The sequence below is a fragment of the Anabas testudineus genome, chromosome 7 (genome assembly GCF_900324465.2).
Source record: "Anabas testudineus chromosome 7, fAnaTes1.2, whole genome shotgun sequence".
Taxonomy (NCBI): Eukaryota; Metazoa; Chordata; class Actinopteri; order Anabantiformes; family Anabantidae; genus Anabas; species Anabas testudineus.
In genome coordinates, this window is record NC_046616.1 from 9,753,003 (window position 1) to 9,773,833 (window position 20,831).

At 40.7% G+C, this 20,831-nt stretch overlaps 1 protein-coding gene across 7 annotated transcripts in view; it reads right to left on the minus strand.

Moving 5' to 3' along the window:
* The window catches only part of prdm16 (PR domain containing 16), a 160,196-nt gene that overhangs the window by 60,040 nt on the left and 79,325 nt on the right, over positions 1-20,831 (minus strand). For 6 of the 7 annotated variants that reach the window (XM_026368709.2, XM_026368705.2, XM_026368704.2 and 3 more), the window contains exon 3: positions 13,985-14,035. In XM_026368709.2, the coding sequence (XP_026224494.1) occupies positions 13,985-14,035 (51 nt within the window). The remainder of the gene's footprint in view (positions 1-13,984; positions 14,036-20,831) is intronic. The other variant, XM_026368703.2, reaches the window with a different exon arrangement.

Genomic DNA, 20,831 nt, shown 5'->3' on the forward strand with positions numbered 1-20,831 from the left:
TCACCCTCATGTCTATGAATAACTCTTTTATTATTACTATTGACCCATGTGTCATAAAGAACGGCAGGGGCTCTGCATTACTCAAGCCTCAAAATTATGCGACTACTACTACTAAAGGGCAACAGACTCATGGACACAAATAACCAGTGCCACATACACATGAACGTACCTAAACAAATTCATGGCATATGCACTTGCACAGATCTTATATCGGATTCCTCTCCTCTAAATACTTCTGAGCATTGTGCTGGTTATTTTTTAGTCAAACTATTACATTATAAATTAGTGTATTGAGAGAAATGTTCATGTAATAGTAAATAATATATCTTGTTTTTTTATTATTACATTCACTGAAGTCATAATATTAATTTGGACAATACAAATTCATAATACATTATTATTATTATTATTAGGTTATAATGTTATTATTTATATTAATGTTATTTTATTACCACTTAAAGATGAGAAATAATATTGTTAATAGATGAAAACTTATTAGTGGAGTTAATACATTACAGAGTATGCACTGCTGTGGTGATTGGTGATTTGTTACAACCAAATAGGCCTTTTCCACCATTTAGACAATGCTCTGGGACTATTTCTGTAATCCGTGTGTGTCCGTACACGCTTTTGTATGTGCATGCACTGAGGGGACACTTTGATAAATGGCTAGTTTATGGTGCTGTCACAGAGGATGTCTATGGGGAAATACTTCCCCACAAGCGTAAGTGTGTCTCTTTGTGTCTGTGTGTGGGTGTGTTTGTGCACCGACGGGTACAATGCTCTGGTCATCTGATTGCAGACCAGTGGTCTGGCGCATGATTAATCAAACTGATTGGATGGGGCAAATATGGTTTGTAATAGCACAAAAAGGGAGATAGAGAGAGAAATGGATTAATGTGTCGTATGTGAAGTGTGTGGGTACGTGCACGTGTACGAGTTTTTGTGTGAAGGTGCTGAGGTGTGTTTGAAATAGGCAGAAGTGAAGCTGATGTGTGCTTGAGGGTCAGAGGTCAAATAAATGGAACATGAAAGACTAAAAACACAGTGCAGCGCTGCTGACACAGCCACAACCCTGTTAATATCTCACAGGGCCTACACACTGAGTGTATAGACTCGCAGTAAGTGTGACACACACTCGCACAAACACATTCACCTACAAACACATGTATCCCGATGCGGTACACACCAGCGTTTGAGTAATTGAGCTGTGCCATTGCAGCTTTGTAATCGCTGACGTGTCTTTACATAGCCTTTGTGCCTGAACAATAGAGTGCCGGGACTAAGTTGTCGCTGGTCACAAGAAAGACGGAAGAGAGAGAGAAAGAGAGAGAGAAAGAGAGAGAGAGAGAGAGAGAAGGAGGGGGTAAAAAGCAAACAAGCAGCTCAGCCTGCATGTATGGGTGCCACCTGGTCTTAGATCAATGCACTGACACATAGGTCATTTTTAATATGCTTTGATCTGTCACCCCAGCTAGGCTGTGTGAGTGTGCGTTTAGGGAGGTGTTTGGGTGTGCTCTATCAAGCACATCGTGTTTTAGGACGCTGGACACGGTGTGTGAACTATCAAATTGTCCCATTAATAGCCCCATTCTTCTTCGTTCATTATCTCTCTAACTGCCTCCCAGGAGATTTGGAGAAGGAGACAGAGATAGACGGACAATTCGAAGGAGGAGTGACATGGGAGCAATTTGATGTAATAATTAATTAGAAATGTATTCTGCTCATTTAATAAACTATTGCTATGGGTCAAAATGTTAAAAAAGCTACTGTATGTAAGTTAATATTGCTGCTATGTTTTTCTTCTGAAAATTTTTGTTTCCTTAAAGATGCACATTATTTGTGCTAGATGAACCACAGTGCTCAAAAAATATGACTTTAAGATAATAGTCCTTTAACTTTGAACTGTTCAATATTTACCCAATTTAATCAAAGCCAGTCTTTTTTTTCCATCTCCATTTAGCTTCTGCCACTGTTGTCATTTATGTGTTATAAGGGAGAAAAACAACATCTAATAGTTAATACGGTGGCACATAAGAGCATCTCTTGGTATAGTGATTCATTGCACTCAATCAGTAAGACATGAAGCTAATAACACACAGTCTGTGTTTCTTTACACCTCACTCAGTTTCATTTGATGGTCTCTTTCTTTCTGTCTCTTTCCTCACTTTCACTCGTAAAATATGTTCCACCCTTTAACCCTGTGGGCAGGTGCTACTGTAATTAGCCATTATTTGACTATCAAAAGTCAGGAGTTGATTAAATGGCCACGAAGCGGCGTGCAGAGCACTTTTCCCTCTGAGCCCAGCCCCATAATTTCAAAAGCTTCTTGCAACCTGCTGAGGGCCTTTCAGGTCTGTGAGACGCCGCTTCCGACTGCTGGTAAGAGCCTGTTGCCGGCGGTAATCAAAACTGATAATCTTACAGGAGAGAAAGGGGTGGTGGTGTGGGGAGTGGGGTGTAGGTGGAGGAGAGAAAAGAGAGCGAAAGAAAGAAATGGTTGGGGGCTTTCGGGAGGTTGGAGCTCAAGCAGAGAGCCTTCCATTAGAAATGTGTTGTGGCTCTGAGGGGGCCGGTGGCCAGCAAGCGGTGAAAAATGCTGCCTTCTTAAGGCAAGTGAATGGCATCTCTTTAGTGATTAGAAGCGGTAATAATGGGCACCCCTGCCTGTTACCCCTAAGTCCATTTTATTGCTAATTCATTTACCTGTTATTTCAGACATACTTGACAGGAGTCACCTGCTAAGAAGTCATGTTTGTCAGGCAGGTATGCCCATTAGCTGGGGATCTTAAATCAGCCTCACAATGGTACCAGTAGGGGAGTAGAAAGGCTGGCCTTGTTGTTAGCAGATAACACCACACCACAGTTATCCTGACCAACGTGGAAATTTTTTTCTGCTCCAAAAATAATTAGACTTCATCCCTGGAGCGATTCTTAATTAATGCATTTTTTTTTCCCATTGTAAGTGGATTTTAAGCCAAGCTGATCTGCTTTTGTGCGCTGCTGTGCAAATCCTGTACACCCAGGAAAAAATATTACATCTGACCTAGTGCATTAATGAAAAACAGCTGATTGAAAATGAGTTATAAAAAAAAATGTAATAATCTCTTATTGTGTGAAATTAATCTCGCTTTTGGACCCAAAGAACCAATTTTGAATTTGGTACAGTTTCAGTTGCAGAGCGATCTTTTTGTAATTTCATGGCAGAATTCCTTTTCACTAAGCAAACTCATTAATATCCAAATAAATAGTTGACTAGATATAGTTTATATTAGAATAAATCATGTGATATACATGATGTTATATTCCCTAAGGAGAAGTGGGGCAAAATAATCTCTTTGACTCCCTGGTTAATGTTCTGGATAATTCTCCCTGGGGAAACACTTTCTATGATAATATCCTCATACGAGTGTCCTGATCTGAAATGTCACAGCTGAGATTAGAGCAGGCTTGACTGCCAGCGTATAGTGTACTCCTATGGAGTGTGGAAAAAATGAAATCAGCTGTGGTATTAATGGAACAGAGTGAAGACGCAAAACTAAATATGTATTTATATGCATAGATTAGATTTTATTTTGTTGAAAATCTGACTGTCATGCACTTCAACTGAGCCTTCGCTCAACATATCTGTAGTATTAAGTAGGAAGGCCACAGACATTGTCTATGAGGGTTTGTGTTAGCCGTGTGCAGGTCACTCTCTGAGACTGCAGTGAACAGTTCCCATCAGTTTCAATGTTGTTAGTTGAATAAAAGGATTACCCACTATGAATTAGCACTAAGACACAGAAAACCCTTCTCTCGGGATGATGTGTGTATGTGTGTGTGTGTGTGTGTGTGTGTGTGTGTGTGGGATCCCCTCTCATTGCCTGCCTCTCCTGGGATCCCCCACTCAGCCTAATCATTGTTTCTCTAACAGATAATTCTCCATGTCCTCACACGTGTCTGTATGCGTGTGTGTTAATTAGCACTGTGCCGGCTGAGTGTGCTCTTCCTTGTAATCACCTAATTAGGGGTGACGGCCCCAATGCTTGTTTACTCAATTAGCCATCCTCTTTAATTATCTAATTCACAGCAAGTCAACTGTCCTCGTTAGAAATCTCAGTGAAGGAATCATACGCCGATTTGGCTGTGTGTTAACGTTTTGTGTATTTTGTTAAAAATGTAAATATATATACAGAGACCTCAGAGAAAATGTCTTGAAAAAATGTTTTGATTAAACAGAGCAACACACCACTCTCTCCACTCTTAAAAGGCTAAATGTCGAAAAAAGAAGCTAGAGTTATGTAAAATAGTTTATGAAGACAACACACACGTGTAAAACAAACGCACACACTCATCATCAGACGCCAGGCCTTGTTCACGCTCTGCATATGAGTGCCGAGCCACATGCCTCAGATTACTGCCACTCTGATTCCTTGAGATTTAGTCATTAATGATAAAATCTACATCAAAAAAAAGAAAGTGAAATCTCATGGTGAGTATGATTGATGGTTTCTTTAAAAGGAGGCGTCCAGGGCCAGCTCTATTGTTTCTCCAGACCAGCCTTGCCACCTACTCCACCACCTCCACTCCTGCTCCTTCATGTGGATTAAGGCCTGCCGTTTATTTAACAGTTCATTTGAGCGAAGGGGCGACCAAGGTGAAGCCAGTGGGGGGCGAGGGGGGTTGGCAGGGTGTCTGTGCTGTGCCGTGGCGGGACAGTGCCAGGCTGCGCTGTGGGGAGACGAGACAGGGCCTCCCCCGAGGACTAATGCCCTGTAATGAAGATTAAGACTTAGTCAAAGACCATACTGTTCAGCCGAGATCGGAGGGAAGGAGCAAGGCATGGTAAGAAGGGGGGAGGGAAGGAAGTGAGGATAAAGAATAAAGTAGGGATAGAGGCGAGGGAAATCAAGGTTTTCAGAATGCATTTGAGGGTGGATTATCCTAATTTGCAGCAACAGGTATAGATACTGCTAACCCCAGAAGAAATGAAGGCATAAAATGCCTAAAGAACTGTTTGAGGGACTATATCAAATCATTGCTTTCTAAACCAGACTTTGTGAACCAACTCAGAACAAAAACAGAAGCATTACAAGCTATTAAGAGTGAGTTCCTCTTAAACCAGCATTGTAACAAACAACTTTTTATAGGAAAAGTCACAAAAAACGCTGGAAAAAAACAAAGACTATAGAGTATTCAGACATTCACCAAGTGTAAACATGGAGTATTCGGTATTCTGAGCCAGTTAAAGAGTAGCCAAACCTTGATACAAGGTTATTAAAAAACAATGTGTAGCAGTTACAAAATACCACTCCCACTCCCAAACCCACTCCCATCAGGCCTCGTATTATTACATTTAACAGTTACACATTACAGTACATGTTGTTTACCTACATCACTCACAGATATGGAGAAACACAACTAGTCACACATTACCAGTTTAGCGCTGGTTTCGTCTTCAAAATATGTCTTCAACTGATAGATGTTCTTTTTTCTTTAAGTTAAATAGCTTGACGTGGGAAAAAAATCAGTGTGAAGAATTAGCTGATCATTTCCTCCCCACTTACTTATACCCTAAGCTTATTGTCGTTTGGTAAAAAAACATTTCTTAATGAATGCCTGAATAACTTTCTTCATTATGTCATTATCAATTTGTTTGTTGTTTATTTGGCAACAAATAAATCTTTAAATGAATAATCTTTCCTGTGGAACTGACTGAGCACTTGGCTGTTTGTATTACTCTTTAGTTTGAAGTATACATAATTGGCTCTGATCTCAGTAAAAGTAATTGGTGAATTTTTGAACTTTCCTTCCACGATAGCTGATAAACAAAACAGTACACTTTTCTGGTTTGAGTGGGGCCCACCAAACAGACAGCAAAACACACAAGAACAGATGGGCCCGTACTATTTGTGCATGTGTGTGTGTGTGTTTGTGGCTCTCTTTTTAAGTATGAAGACAGTTAACCAGAGAGCCTCAACACATGGCACGCTTCACTTACCACTCTGTGGCTAAAAGCTCCCCTAAGACCTGTTACACCGAGACACACTCCCGCTGCCTCCCGCCATCTCCTCATCCTTCACTTCTATCTCTCCCTCAGTTCCTTCTTTCCCCTGCTATTGCCTTCTTTTCTCATCCTCCTGACAATATTGAAATGTTTTGACTGCCTAAAATATTCAAGAGGGATAGAGGGATGTGTGGACGCAGGAATGGATGGATCAGTAGGTGGATGGATGGGGATCTTTTTTCACATGACCTTGTGCTGATGGGGCCAGCGTCTCTCCCCCACTCTGTCTCTCTTCCCCATACGGACTGTGTCTGTGATCAGGCTGGCAGTTCTTGCCTCTCTTGGGCATTCTGGCATTCCTCCCAATCATGCCCGCCCATCCCCCTGCCTCCGGCTGTCTTCTGCCCTCTGAGGGTTTGCATCTTTACTGACTCTCACCGGCTGCTCGGGTAGCTTGAACTTCATCTTTTACCTATCTACACACACTGTGTTGCCTTATATGCATTCTCTAGTTCTTTAGTTCTTCTTCTGCGTCGTTAGTGAAAAATAACAAGTTGACACAAATTCAACACGAAATGCCAAGCTATTTAATATAATTTATTTTTTTTAAGATTTTAGCAGAAAATGACTTAAAACACACCAGTAACTGTGAGAGATTTTTCAAACACAAAAGAAACACTGATTCTGAGTTTCACATGCATGCAGCTGCGCTCATGCACGGTTATCGTACTCGTCTCGCACATGAAAATATTCTTGACGAGCAGGACCACACAACTCTCCTTTCTCCACCGCCCTCTGGCTTGTACGTCTCCGTGGCAACACCACGCGGGTCTTCATGTTACTATCAAATGCTTGACCGGCCCGCCCTCTGCATTCACGCCGTCTGTCCTAATGGGCTTGATGTGTTTTTGATAGACAGTGTGTGATGAATTTTGTGTGTTTGTTTCAAAATGTATATAGAAAAAAATGCTCCTAAAAGCACAAACTGCAGTGAATGCTAGTACACAAATGCCATGTGGATGAAGTTTTTAATAGAAATGTCTCAGATTTCAAAATATTATCTTAACCAAGTTTATATAATTAAATCACAGGAGAACATTTCTCCATTTGATATGATGTCCTAAACTTCATTACTAAGTGGGACATTTCCAGTTTCTGATTTGGTGTTAAATGATTTTCAGGAGGGATGAAGTGTTGAAATGCTACAGATATTCCATCTAGTAAAGAGAAAAGTGACTTTTAGGGACGATACAATTGGAAACTTTTCAGTGTGAAAACACTTTGTCAATGTTTTTTTTTTTTTTTTCATAGAAATTGGAAAAGAAAATGAGTAAAGGCATATCACTCAGCAATAAAATAAATCAAGTGTTCAAGTCCTCTAGAGGGGTGTTTTGTTTCTTTAGACATGTAGTAGAGAGGGTTATAATTAGGCAGTAACATACTGTCTCCATATGGATTGTAAAAACAAATATGAGTGTGTGTAGTTGTATGGTTGAACACTGTGAGGACCAGTTTCAGTTTTAGACCATGGGAGTGAGAATATTTAAATAAATTTATTTGGCTTTAAGTCTAGGGATATAATTAGGTTTAGAATAGGATTAGGGTAGGATTTAAGATTAAGAATTTAGGTGGGATAGTTAAGGTTAAAGTAAAGGGCTAGGAAAATCATAACGATAATGAGTCCTCACAAAGATATAAGTACAAACATGTATGTGTGTGAAGAAACTCATATGACAGCCCCCGCGACTGTCAGACTAGCGCCCTCCTTCTTTTGTTGGGTGACCCCAGAGAATGTGGTGGGAATGGTCACTGGGAGAGAGATTATGAGGAGACAAAGACCGTAAGAGAGGGAATGAGAGAGTGATAGAAAGAGTGAAAGGCAGAAAAAAGAAAGAAAGAGACTGAGAGAGGGGTCAGAGAGCCAGCTGATGTGAAAGTGCCTCCGATCACCTCGTGCTTCTCCTCTGCCCCCTCGCTCTGTCTCTCTCTATCTGTTCCACCCTTTCTTTCGTTCCCACTTGAATTCCTCTCCCAGCGCTTCTATCCAGTGTGACGTCGGGTTTTGATCGGCGATAACAACAGAGATGCATCAGTCAAGGCCCACACAAACACACTGGACGCACGCACGCACACATAAATTAAAGTGCCACAGCGAGTTAAAAGCGGCACTCCGAGTGCACACACACATACACACATACATGAAGTACTATGAACACAGTAACACAGCAGTGGCCTTTGAGTGAATGCTCCTCACAAGGCATAATGACAGCATTCTGCAGTAACCATAGCTAGGACAGTTCCCACAGACAAGACAGAGGAAGAGAGAGAGAAAGAACATTTCTTTCTGTCTTCACCTCTCCTCCTACTCCTCACCTCCTCTCCAACAACCCAGACTTTGTCCAAATCATGTGACCTTTCACAGATTAACGCAATTGGCTAACAAGATCTGAAAAGATGCGTCTTCCAATGTAACCAGTGATTGTAGACACACCAAAGGAACACTCCACTACAAAGTATCAAACAATGTGCTTACAAACTTAAAAATCATCTCTGACAAGGTAACATGTCTGAAGAAAAAGGTCAAAATGTCAACAGAAACATCTCAAAACACATCTGTAGCTAAATTAATCAATAATCAATCAATAAATTGTAATTTATACCTCCAGCAGAGACTTGGGGCTACGGAGAGATGATAGCATGACACAGATGTGTATGTGTCGCATAAAATGTTTTTGGAACACTGTTAATCTGAAGACAAGCAGATAATATTGCAGGAGCTGTTTGAGAAGTTATGATGTTTGTTACCAGTGACATCAATTCATTCTCTGCAGAATAGCAAACAACTAACCCTTAAGGACAACTTTAAACACTAAATCATCTGCTAAATATTCTCTCTGCTAAGTTTATTTTAAATGTAACGTTCTACCGTTATGCACATGACAATGTCAGGAGGAAAGAGGTACGCTTAGGATAAAGATTACCCAGTCTTAGAATCCAAACATTCCCTAACACATAATTTTGACCATGTGAGCTCAACCTCTGCATATTTGTCCGTCTGTCTGTCTGAAACGTACCACTCCCCATCTCACCATAATCTACCACACAAACACTACTTGGAAGATGTGTGCTGACTACCTCTGGTTTTCACCTAGTCAGGGTTTGGTGGTGTATATTTTTTAGGGGATGGGATTGAAGGTGGGGATGATGATGGTGATGGGTTTGGGGGGCAGGTTATGGAGCCAAATGAAAACATGTCACTCAGGACCCATTAAAACGTAACCCTGCCCAGCAGAAGAAAGAGACCCATATCATCATTAAGTCATCTTAGGGCAAAGCGAAAACCGCAAATATTATTCCTGCACCCCCTCCCACACACACATTCTCTCTACATATGTGCTCACACACTCCTCCCCTCCTTTTCCTTTAGATGACAGAGAAGACGGGATGATTGGACCTACAGTGTGTTTGCTTACTGCCTGAGAATGACAAAAAGATGTTTGAGAACCTCCCGATGTCTACTCCAAGAGAAGACATGACGCAAATCATACAGATATAGTTTTTCATATATTTCACGTATCTGTCTCTCTACTTGTCTAATTAAATAAATACGTAAATAAGTGCTAGAGTATAACTAAAAGAACAGGAATGAAATATCCTTGTCAAGCACAGAGGAATTTAAAAGTAACAGAGATGGCACAATCCAACGTTCAAGCTCTGCGCCACAGGCTTTGTATTTAGTTTATGTCGAATGCCACCCCAGTGACCAGGGGGCATTCGTGTTGTAAAATGACTTGTGAAAAATGACTTGCCCCCATGGCACACTGGGGTGGCAATGATTATAATATCCAGATAATCATTTCAAAATAATTATCATAATTATCAATCAATCATGAACCTATTTAAGCTGGGAGAGAGTGTGGTGCCGTTGGTAGGGGGTAAACTATGGCCTGAAGCACTGGATCACTTCTGTGACCCATGAGCCTCTCTCTGTCCACCTAATAGCACTCATACATTTGGGGTCATTTAGCCAGCATATTTAGAGTCTCAATTCCGCAGCTTGATATTGGAATAAAAAGATATTCACACACAAGAGCATGCACATGCACATGCATAAAATCACAGCTGCAGCTGACACCCATTTGGCTCCTCAGTCCTTAACATGGAGTGGGAAAAATGTACTTATAGGTCGGAGTTCATATCAACCCCTGTCATTTTCCCCACTACAACTAATGCCACATCTAAAAACAAAACCAAACACAAATTTAATCATTTGCATCATGATGCAGACCGAGCATCAACAAGTGGGGGACTTTGACTAAAAGAACATGGAAAACCGTCTCTGTCGAGCATAGAAAAAAAGACATTTATCACTATCTGGAAAGCATCAGTGCTTAAGAGAAATACGTTAGACAGCATGTCAACCTTCACTCGAACAAATAAAAGAGGAAGAGTGACAAAGACAGAGTAACATAGACCTGATCGTCTTAAAGAGATATTCAGCTGTATCTTTTCACAGTAAATCCTGTGTGAAAAGCAGCTTGAACTGATTCAATCACTTTGGCATTGAGAGGTGCATGAATGCAGCTTGAAGAGAGAAGGAGAGAGACAGAGAAATTGACAGAGAAAGAGAAAGATAGATAGTAGCCTTCAGGCGAGAGATGATCGTCTTGGGAAAAAAGCAATCAGTGCTCATTGATTTTTTTCTGCTAGTTGAATGGAGGGTGTCTATCTGGAAGTCATTATCTGCCATCTGATCTGCTGGAGTGTTTACACACGTCGGGATGGACAGCAGCGCTCTTCTGAAGATGAGGATTAACACACTCACACAGACACACACACACATACACAGAACACAGACTGTCTTCTCCGCCTGATCTCTATCTGAGTAACTGTTTCAAATCCAAAGAATCCAAAAGAAAAAGAAAGTTCCCTGATTTGCTATTAACTTACCTATACACACATGTGCTTAAAGTGCATGAGCAGCGTTTGAATGAGAACATACATAAGTAGGGCCTAGACAGCTAAAAGAGACAGATAGTCCTATTTTGTATGGCCAGACCAGACCAAACCAAACAATCCCTGATCCTATCACCAATAGTCTCTGATAGCAATCTATAGCTCCAACAACACCATCCTGTCTGCTGAGAGAAAGTGAGAATAAATAGAGAGAGAGAAATAAAATGAGTAAAGGACGATGGATGAAGTAAGTACTGAAGGGATTCAGATAACAGAACCTTCCATTTCCTGTCTGTGTGAGGTGTAAAGATGCATGCGTATTTACGTAAGTTTGTGTGTAAGCCAATATGGCTTGATCCATGTCTAAGCAAGTGCATGATATGAATCTAATGAACAAGCCTTAAACCTCACACACATACCTAAACACATAAAGCTGAAAGTTCTGAGGAGCTTTCAGTAAGTGGGCTGGAGAATCTACAATAACATCTTTGCTTCTGTTTTATCCCTCGTCTTAACCCTGACTCTAACAGTGACCCCACTTGCCTTTATTCATTTCAGACTGACTCAGCAGCATAGAATGAATGGGTATTTGTGGTCAATGGCAACTCTGTCTCCTAAAAATAAGGTTCCTATGCAACTAAACGACAAATGTTTTGTTATTTGGATCATAATGCACAAAATGATGGATTATGTTCTGAAGTAATGTTTTTTTTTGTTTTTATTTTAAATGAATGAAACATTACATTTATCAGTGGGAAGCAACTTGAAAGGAAGTGGTTGGGGCGGATGGCGGGCGTACAAAGCGCGTCACTGTCACACCACAGAACTGAGTTCGACTCCAGAAACCAGTTTAGTAAGTTTGGACAATATAAACACTTAGGTTACCATAAAGACAAGGTCAAGGTTTTGTTGAAAGGTACAGTTAATAAATACACTGTGTTATAAGTGTGTGTTATATTTTATACAATCTTTCTTTAACTTTAACCAAGTGCAGCGCGTGTGTATCCTATATACCCATAAAAAGTTGAATAATGTTTTAGTCATAAAAACTGGATGTTATTCTTCAAAATTTGACATTTTGACACAGAAAAATGTCCGAGAACATTTTATTAATACATTCAGCCCCAATGTATTTGCGTCTTTTGATTTATGTTATGATATATTTTAGCAGTCCACTAAATATTATATATCTATATATCCACAGACATATATCTATAGAGATATATAATAATTTTCACACCTTCCTGTACTTACACATCTCATACTGTAGATGTACGTAGATGTTTATCTTTCTATTTCTTTTATAACTTTAACATATATAAACAGAACAGATCTTAACTGTAAAGTACAGCAACAAATGAGAACTAATAACACACCTTTCAGCAATGAACTACTTTATTCACAAGCTACAACTCAATTAACATTGTGCCTTAATCAAGCATGACGGAGGCAGGAGAAGTTAATGTTTACATGTGCGCAAGCATTTGTGTGTGTGTGTGCGTGTCTGTACCCTGTGTTTGTGTGTGACTGCATGATGTGGATGAATGAGTCATGTCATAAGGAATGGCTCATGCATAATTTTGCTCATATTCATAACAGGCATGTGGTCTGCCACCGCTCGATGAGGGCCCACCGCAAATCACACTCTGCATAATGAGATGTGGCCAGTATGTGTGTGTGTGTGTGTGTGTGTGTACGCACATGTGTACGTGTGTGTGTATTTTATGTACTGTAGGTAAGTGTACTGTGTATCTGTGTTCTGTCATCAGTGTGACTGTGAGTGTGTGTATTGCAAGTCTATGCTCCCGTCTGTTTGTGTGCGGGTGTCCATGTATATGTGTGTGTTTGTGTGCAGAGTGAAGTGCATGGGCCACTCTCATGTGGAAGGTGGTTAGGTAGTTTATAAAACCATCGAGCTTTTTCCACATTGTATGAACATGTGGGGAACAGGGAACAGCCCAAACCACCTGCGGTCAACTCTTAAAATAAGCTCATTGACTAATGTAGGATTTCAAATCAACCAAGCAGTTGGTGATTTGCATGCCTGCCTGTTCATAGAGGGAACAGAAACAAGACCCTTGACCTAAAATGCAAATTAGATCCCTTAAGTGATTTTGTTTTTCTAAGGGCCAAATTGGTCATAACCGTAAATTACAACAAGAGGGATGTTAAGTGAAATACGTCTTACTAAAGTTGCTCATGGAAGCATCTAAGTAAAAAATTTCTCTCTTCTCACATGCTGCTTTTATTAGTGGGAGCATGATTTTGAATGAAAATAGTAGTCCACTATTAGTTCTGCTACTGATGTTTTGACCATCCTGTCATGTAAGATAAGACAAAAAAGTTAAATAACCTTTAAATAACTTAAAGTTTGCATTTTCAACTATTGATTTACATTTTAAATATGATGACATTGACTTGAGTTGGAGATCTGCCTGCATGGCTTCAGTCATTCTCAAAAAAAGAGCCCACTCTGCTGCAGCCATTGTTCTTTCATGGACCATTAGATGGACATGAACTCTCTCGCTATCCTGTCTTGACCTGCCGACACTGGCTGTAAAAACAAACTGCCCAGCCTCTTCAATAAATTTATCACCTCATAAAGTGATCAGTGACTGGTCAATGGGACGTATCGGTCACAGTGTGTGCACAAGTGTCAGTGTTTTTGTCTGAGTGAAGAAAGGATACGCAGATGATCCATCATTGTCTGTTAGTCTTCTTTGAAAAGCAGGGCTTATAGTACACCTGGGCATTTTTATGCACTTGTTCGCCAGGTAAATGTTTACAATGCCGTAGATACTCTCACATAAAAATTATAACGGGAGTATATGTGGGACTGCCCTGCAGAGCCAGAAGATATGAGAAATTGCAGTAATAAATCATACAAAACTAGACAAACGGACAGAATTCACCTCAATCCTTCGTCCTTGCATGAACTTTGATATTTCTGATGTAAACCTTATCCCAGCAGGACAGATATAAAGCATGAAAGCATGTACAGGATTAGTAAAAGAGTATAAAGGGATGTAACTGTCCTACCTTTTTGATGCAGCTGTCAGGGGAGGCGTCTTCATGGTCATTCATCATCTGCTGAGAAAAGCAAAAAGATATACATATTTTTAGGTTCCATAACTGTAATAGATTCCACAATGTTAATCATTTTTGAGGAGAAATAAAATAAGCAAGGCAATAACTAAATTCAACACCCTCAGAATCTTAGAAAGTAATCTATTTATTACATGATTAAAAGAAAATATTGATTTCCGCGCTTCATGGTCTGTGGTCATCGCCACTTCCTGACATGAGCACAGGGTAGCCCTTGGGCTACAAATATGACCAGAGGCATATAATAATGGACTGAGAGGTCACAAAAACACATAGAGAAGCAAACATAACACCACATACACACTCGTTTTGATGAATGAATGCCCCACAGATTTAACATTAATTCTCTGCTTCAGCGTTGCAGGAAATTTCGCTGAGACTGTGTCAGTGTATGTGTGTGTGTGAGTGAGTGTGTGTATAATTAAGCCTTCAAGCAATATTTACTGGGGGCAGATGGGTGGTAGAATGCTCCCAGTGTCTGCCAGAGGAAATGAAGGAAGTGGGGGAATGATGAAGTGATGGGCCTGCTCGGCTGCAATGAGGGGCATTTCACATATAATGGCAACACAGAGTCTCTCTGCGTCTGTCTGTCACCTTCTCTCCCTCTCTGAAGCCCATTGATGGCAACCGAGGATCAAAGAAGGGATGGAAACTGTTTTCAGAGCAGTTTTAGGTGGGGTGGCAGATTGGTGTGGTACTTAACTGAGTTTAAGTGAAATTAGGTCTATAAAACTTCCTCAAGCACAGACACACAACATATCTGAGCCTCCTTTTTCCTGTTCCCTATCCTCCCCATCTGCCCTTTAACAGTAGGTGTGCTATGGGTGTTGTAACAAGACTGGCTGCCTTTATATTAGAGCTGACATATTAAAGTTTGTATTTCCTAAACCAATGTGGCCCACCATCATTGGCAAAGAGACATTTATCTGCTGCACAATCTGCCATGGAAACTGTGGACCTATTCTTTGAATTCTGGCAAACAGCAACTTCTTTTATGCACCTTTCTGTACAGGGAGCCGGTTCATAGGAAGTGTTCATGAATTCTGTGTGTGAACGTCTGGACTTCCCTTTAGATAAATGTGTTTATATGTTAGGAAACTGCTATCTGAAAATATCACACATAGAAGCTCATTCTCAATTCTTCGTACTCTCCTCTCCCAAACAGTGGACCAGACAGACCATATGTGCACTGATGCAGCATACGCCACGGTTTCCTACATTAAGCTGTCAAGGGATCTGTTTCTCAGCCTCACCAAATGGGAGCAATTACGCCACAGATACTTACAACAATGTTCTCAGCCTACTTAACTATCATCTAAACCTTTACAGAAGCATCCTGTTCCTGAACTCAGTTTAAACAACTCAGCAGTAAACATGTCATCTCCCACAAGAGATGCACTTTCCCTCATGGGCCATCATGTGTCCATCATAATTTGACTGAATTGTAACTGTAGCACCCCTATTTTAGTGCAGAGTGGTGAACTACAGTGCCCATGGACATTTTATCTACAATATCTCATCAACATGTGCCAGTGATAATTAAACAAGTAAAGAAAGAAAGCTAAGAAGTCTGATCTATAGCTATTTTTTATTTTATTACACTATGACACCTTTTGAAAGTAGTATATCACAGTGATTCTACGAGTTTACAGTCTAGAGTTAGACTTAAAAAAAAGCCAAAAAACTGTGTTTAAATTTAATGTTTAGCTGTGGCACAACTTTATTTAAGTACAAAACGTGTTAGTGAAATGTGGTGATAGCGTATAAGAGGAAACAGAGAAAGTGAGTAAGAGAGAAAGACAGAAAGGCAGTGAAAGGGAGACAGGGAGAGTACTTCCCTTTTCTTGTAATGCACAGGACCAGCTGCAACAGTTTACAAAACCAACAGCTTGGCTGGGTTGTCTAAAATGCTACCAGGCATTCAACAACTACAGGGCAATTTCTGGACTTTTCCTCCTCTCTGTTACGCTACATGCCAAGTGTAAATATGTGTGTGTATCAAATTGTGCAAGAGTAACTTAAAACTGTTGAAGACATGCAAGCAGACATGAGTGGTACCTTAATGTCTATCGGCTAGAGGTGGGGGGTCGGGACTGTATGGGCTTTCTATTGCTTTTCTATTGTCCAAACCTCAAAGTTCAGAAATACTGCACAGACTGTCAGGAAAATACTAAATATAAAACTTCCTGGCTTTAAATTATATGCAATTATATTCCAAACAGTTTGCTGAAAAGAAATCAAATTTTTTTGTTAAAATTAAAATTTAAAGATTGGTGGTTAACAGGGTTTTCAGTGGTGAAGCAAGGACTTGACGACAATAACTGCAGCTCAAAGGCAGGTGGAGACACTCTTTCAACTCTGGTATATTACATGTACTCATATATACACACTGACACACATACCATACAAAAGCATAGAGGAATTCACACATTAACAGAGCGCACACGTGCACACACACACACACACACACACACCTACGCACACGTGCACACACATACTCTCAAACAGAATAGCCTAGCCTTGCAGTAGGAACCCGCCAAGCAAATAAATAAGCTATTAATTAGAGAAGGAAAATGTGATTGGCCGATGACTGGTGGCACTATGATTTATTGCACGTGTCACCGTCATCTCAAAGTGACTTTTACTCTGGGTCAGTGAGACAGGTCCAAATAGAGACTGGCCTATGTTGAGAGGGATAGATTTTCCACTACACAGAGAAAGGTAAAATTGTCCATTTGTTCTGTATCTTGCCTACTGAATGCTGACATGTCAATATGTCTTATGGAAAAGAGAAAACACTGAATCAAGGGTAATTAGAAAGTGTGTTTAAGTGTGTGTCTGGGCACACAAACTTCTCTCTCTGGCCCATATGACCTCAAACATAAACAAATTCAGCCGTGGCTTGATGAAAGTGCAGCCACCTGCAGAATCCTTCCACCAAGAGCTGTCCAGACTCTCATTAGGGATATGTGTAAATGTGAGCACTTTGTGTGTGTGAAAGTGTGTGTATCTCACCATGTCTGTGGTGTGTGCTTTCACACTAGGCGGGAGGGAAAACCCCACCATTATTACTGTTTCATAGCACAGCTTTTGTTATTGGACAAAGTCAGGAGTTTTTCAACACCACTTTAGCACCATTCATATTGACGTGCCATGATGACCACACGGACAAAAGAAAACAGGACATGGGGAGAGACACTCAGTGAGTGAAATGCCTCATTGTTTTTACAAGAACTGTCACAGCCTAAAACACATGACAGAGCGAAATCCTGTGCAGTCTATTTCCAGAACTCATTTTCTGTGAAAACAGCAGAAATGTGTTTGAATGGTATGTGGCCATAAGATGGTTTCACATGTACAGTTCATGTCAAACCTTGAGAGAATCACCCCTACAGTAATCTTTAAGTCACATCACCAATGAGAAGGCTGGGTTAGTAACCATAGTGACTAGACGAGGAACTTACAAAGTTTGCTCATCACTCGAAAAGAGCAGCAGAGGCACCCAGTTGGAGGTTTGTGCCGTAGGAAAATGTTAGCATTCTGTTGCCAAAAACAATTCGCCTCAACTCTGGATAATATGAGGCACTACAGCAACATACTGTAGCCCAATGGATAGCTGCGGATGTCACAAAGCCACAAGTTTCCAAAAAGAACCAGCAGCAAACAAACCTCAGGGCTGTTTGAACCAGGGCTCTGACTGACAACCCATTGGCTGCAAGAGCCACACCAAGAAAGCCACAAATTGAAAGTTTTGCTACGCATTTATTGGGAACTTTTGCAGCATCTTGGCATGTTGACAGGATTTCATTGTGGTGGCAATGCCCTGGACTGGTTATTGATCTTTTTGACATATAGATGAGAAAGGAAGCGGTGTTTCACTGTGGGTCGTGTTGAATAATTAAATTTAGGAGTGTGTATTTGTGTCAGACAGCAGAGAGAAAATGTGAGGGGAGACTCTGTTTTTCATTGCTGGAGCCTTTAAAATAGGAGCTAACCATTATGTCAAACACAATCCTCCTCTGTGGCTCCTCTCACTCCCAGATATTGGCAAATCTCATCGGAACACTTTACGATCAATGACACGACACGACTTCCCCAAAAAAGGAAGAAAAAGAGGTGTGGATATCACATCTCCAGTGTTATTCTCCAAGTTCTCTTGCTATCATCTGAACTCACTGATAACAAACCTTTTACACTTTTCTGCCAGAATCTGTTAGAAATTGTTTGACTAAGGATACAAGTCTGATTCAATCTGCTTTTTAGCATCAGGTCGGACGGTGCCTGCTTGTAGTTCCAAGTCCTTTCATTTGGAGGTCCTTTAAAAGGGTTTAAAATGGGTCTATTTTGGGACTTCCCAGATATAGGGGCCTCGACAGCTCACCCAAAACAAGACCAGAGCTATGGCTTCTTAAAAACATGCCTCAACAATGAGGTTGCTCACAAAGCTTAAATGAGGAGGTGGGGGGGACTAAGGCAGGAATAGAGGGAACCAGGATAGAATTTGCTCTGGTTAATACCAGGAAGCCGGGCGTCGATCAGATAGAATATAGTTATGATGACTTTAATAAGCAGAAGACTCGAGGTGCTTTGGCCAAGGCAAATATCAAGGCTAATAGGAAAAAATCTCTCTCTTGTGGCCTCTGTTTCTCTGTTTTGGTTGGTTGTTATCGCTATCTCAATTTCGGTGTGAAACTTAATGTGAGAAAATTATACAGTTCACTGGCAAAAGCAAAAGAAATTAATGCCAATGGAATGTATGAGCGGCCATTGTCTCAGAGAAAAAAGAGAAATCAGATTAGCTTGACACTTATCACACCACGTTAAAGCTAACACTGTTATCCAACCCTACATCCAGATGGGCCTATACAGGGTGCGGCCTGTGACGGAACTCAAAACTGTTGGTGAGATAGAGCTTAGTGCACAAAGATTAGATTTGGAAGGCAAACACTCAGAACTATTGTATGACTCTGGAAAGTCACGGCCACTTGTCAAATACAAACGGCTGGTATTTACAGAACGAGCATTGACCCCGTATGTCCTAAGAGTCTTTGTGTGATTTATGAAGAGAATGCCATAGTGAAATATCCTGGCAAGGCAAGGTTTACGTTGACCCCGGACAGGCTTGTCTCATCATTTCAATGTCCTGAATGATTCACAGGTCTTGCATAGACTTGTGCAGTCTAGGTGCCACACATTATACACTTGGTACAATTGAGCGGATCAAATGTTTGTATTCATACACTTGACATTTGCAGCGCTTGAAGTCTTTTCTTTAAGTAAGTGATGTTACAAGGTGAGGTTTGCACTTTGTCAGAAAACAAAGCTAGAGAAAAGACGCTCGGCTTCATGAAAAGACAGAAATGGAAAGGAAGGTGAAGGGAGGGAGAAGAAAGCAAGATTCTGCAAATTTATTAAAAAGGGTCATATTTTCATGGGACCCTTGTATGACCATCCATCACCTGGTGTCCAAGGCTCCTTATCCTTTTAAGGACGTTGACTCTTAACTTGGTATCGACAGAACTATACAGATAAATTATCTGCTTGGCCTCTGCTTTATTGATAAGTCATTTGGGCAGATGATCAGTAATAATCATAAGTGAATAAGGGTGTGCCGATAGATCTTTTGCTAGCAGATGCTGTGACAGCCACAGGGTTGAGGCCCAATAAATTATCCAACCTTCTGGCCTAAGAGGATTGCCTACACAGCATCGGCAGCTGTTGTGGCAAGCCTTTCAGATAATGATATATCACATCCTCCTTCTTCATTTTGATAAAGGTTGCAGTTTATCGATACATGGCAGCAGGAAGAAAAATAATATTGCCTTATTTTTAATGATCTTCTATTCTTCCCATGACACCTATTGCCTCTTAGCAAGCAGAGGGTTATGGGAGTAAGATTTAGGGTCTTTACTTGAGGGCATATAGATTGAATCAAAGGTCATGCTATGGATATTTTTCATTTCACATACTTCAGCAGAGCGAGATGGCTACACAGCCTATGCATATATGAATGTACATTTATGCACTACATAAATCTGATATTGGCTTTTCAACTCAGCAATGTCATATGGTTCATATCTCGATTTCCCCTTGCAAAATGAATTTGTGTATTTAGAAACATACACCAGACCACACTGTCTGTCCCTCTGTCTAGTGCCAATATGAAGCCCTAATTCAAACCAGGAGCCCTTTAGGTAGGTGGAAGAGGAAACAGAGAATGAGAGAGAGGGAGGGATCTCTCATCACATCAGGGGCTTTTCTGGACAGCAGCCATTGAGATATTGTCACGTGACGACAGACAACTGGCGAGTAAATTGCATAACGTTTATGGGGGTCCAGCTAAATATTTACACCGTTTGCATATTTCAGCATAAACAGAAAGGTTTTGGTAGCTTTTCATTTCTCCTCTTACTTCAAATCCACCATACGTACAGGAAGGACAAGTTTGCCCAGACATGGATAGAAGTTAGAATGTGGAAGGAAATGAGAAGGACATTTTGACAAAGCTAGGTTTTGCTTTTATTTTCTATATTTGTCCGTGTGTGTCTGTGTGTTAGTTGGTCAGGCACCCCTTTGCAAATTCATCCTGGGCCTACATGTATTTTTTGGATATACACTGTACAAGGAGCTTGGATGTGGGCCCAAACACAGAACTGAAATGTCTCTAGTGACTTGGAGACTAAGTGCATGAATATATGGGTCGATGCCTGGGACAAGCAGGCACTTTCTTCAAGGCTCCGCGGGTTTATACCGAGGTCAAGCCCTAAGCATGATGATGATG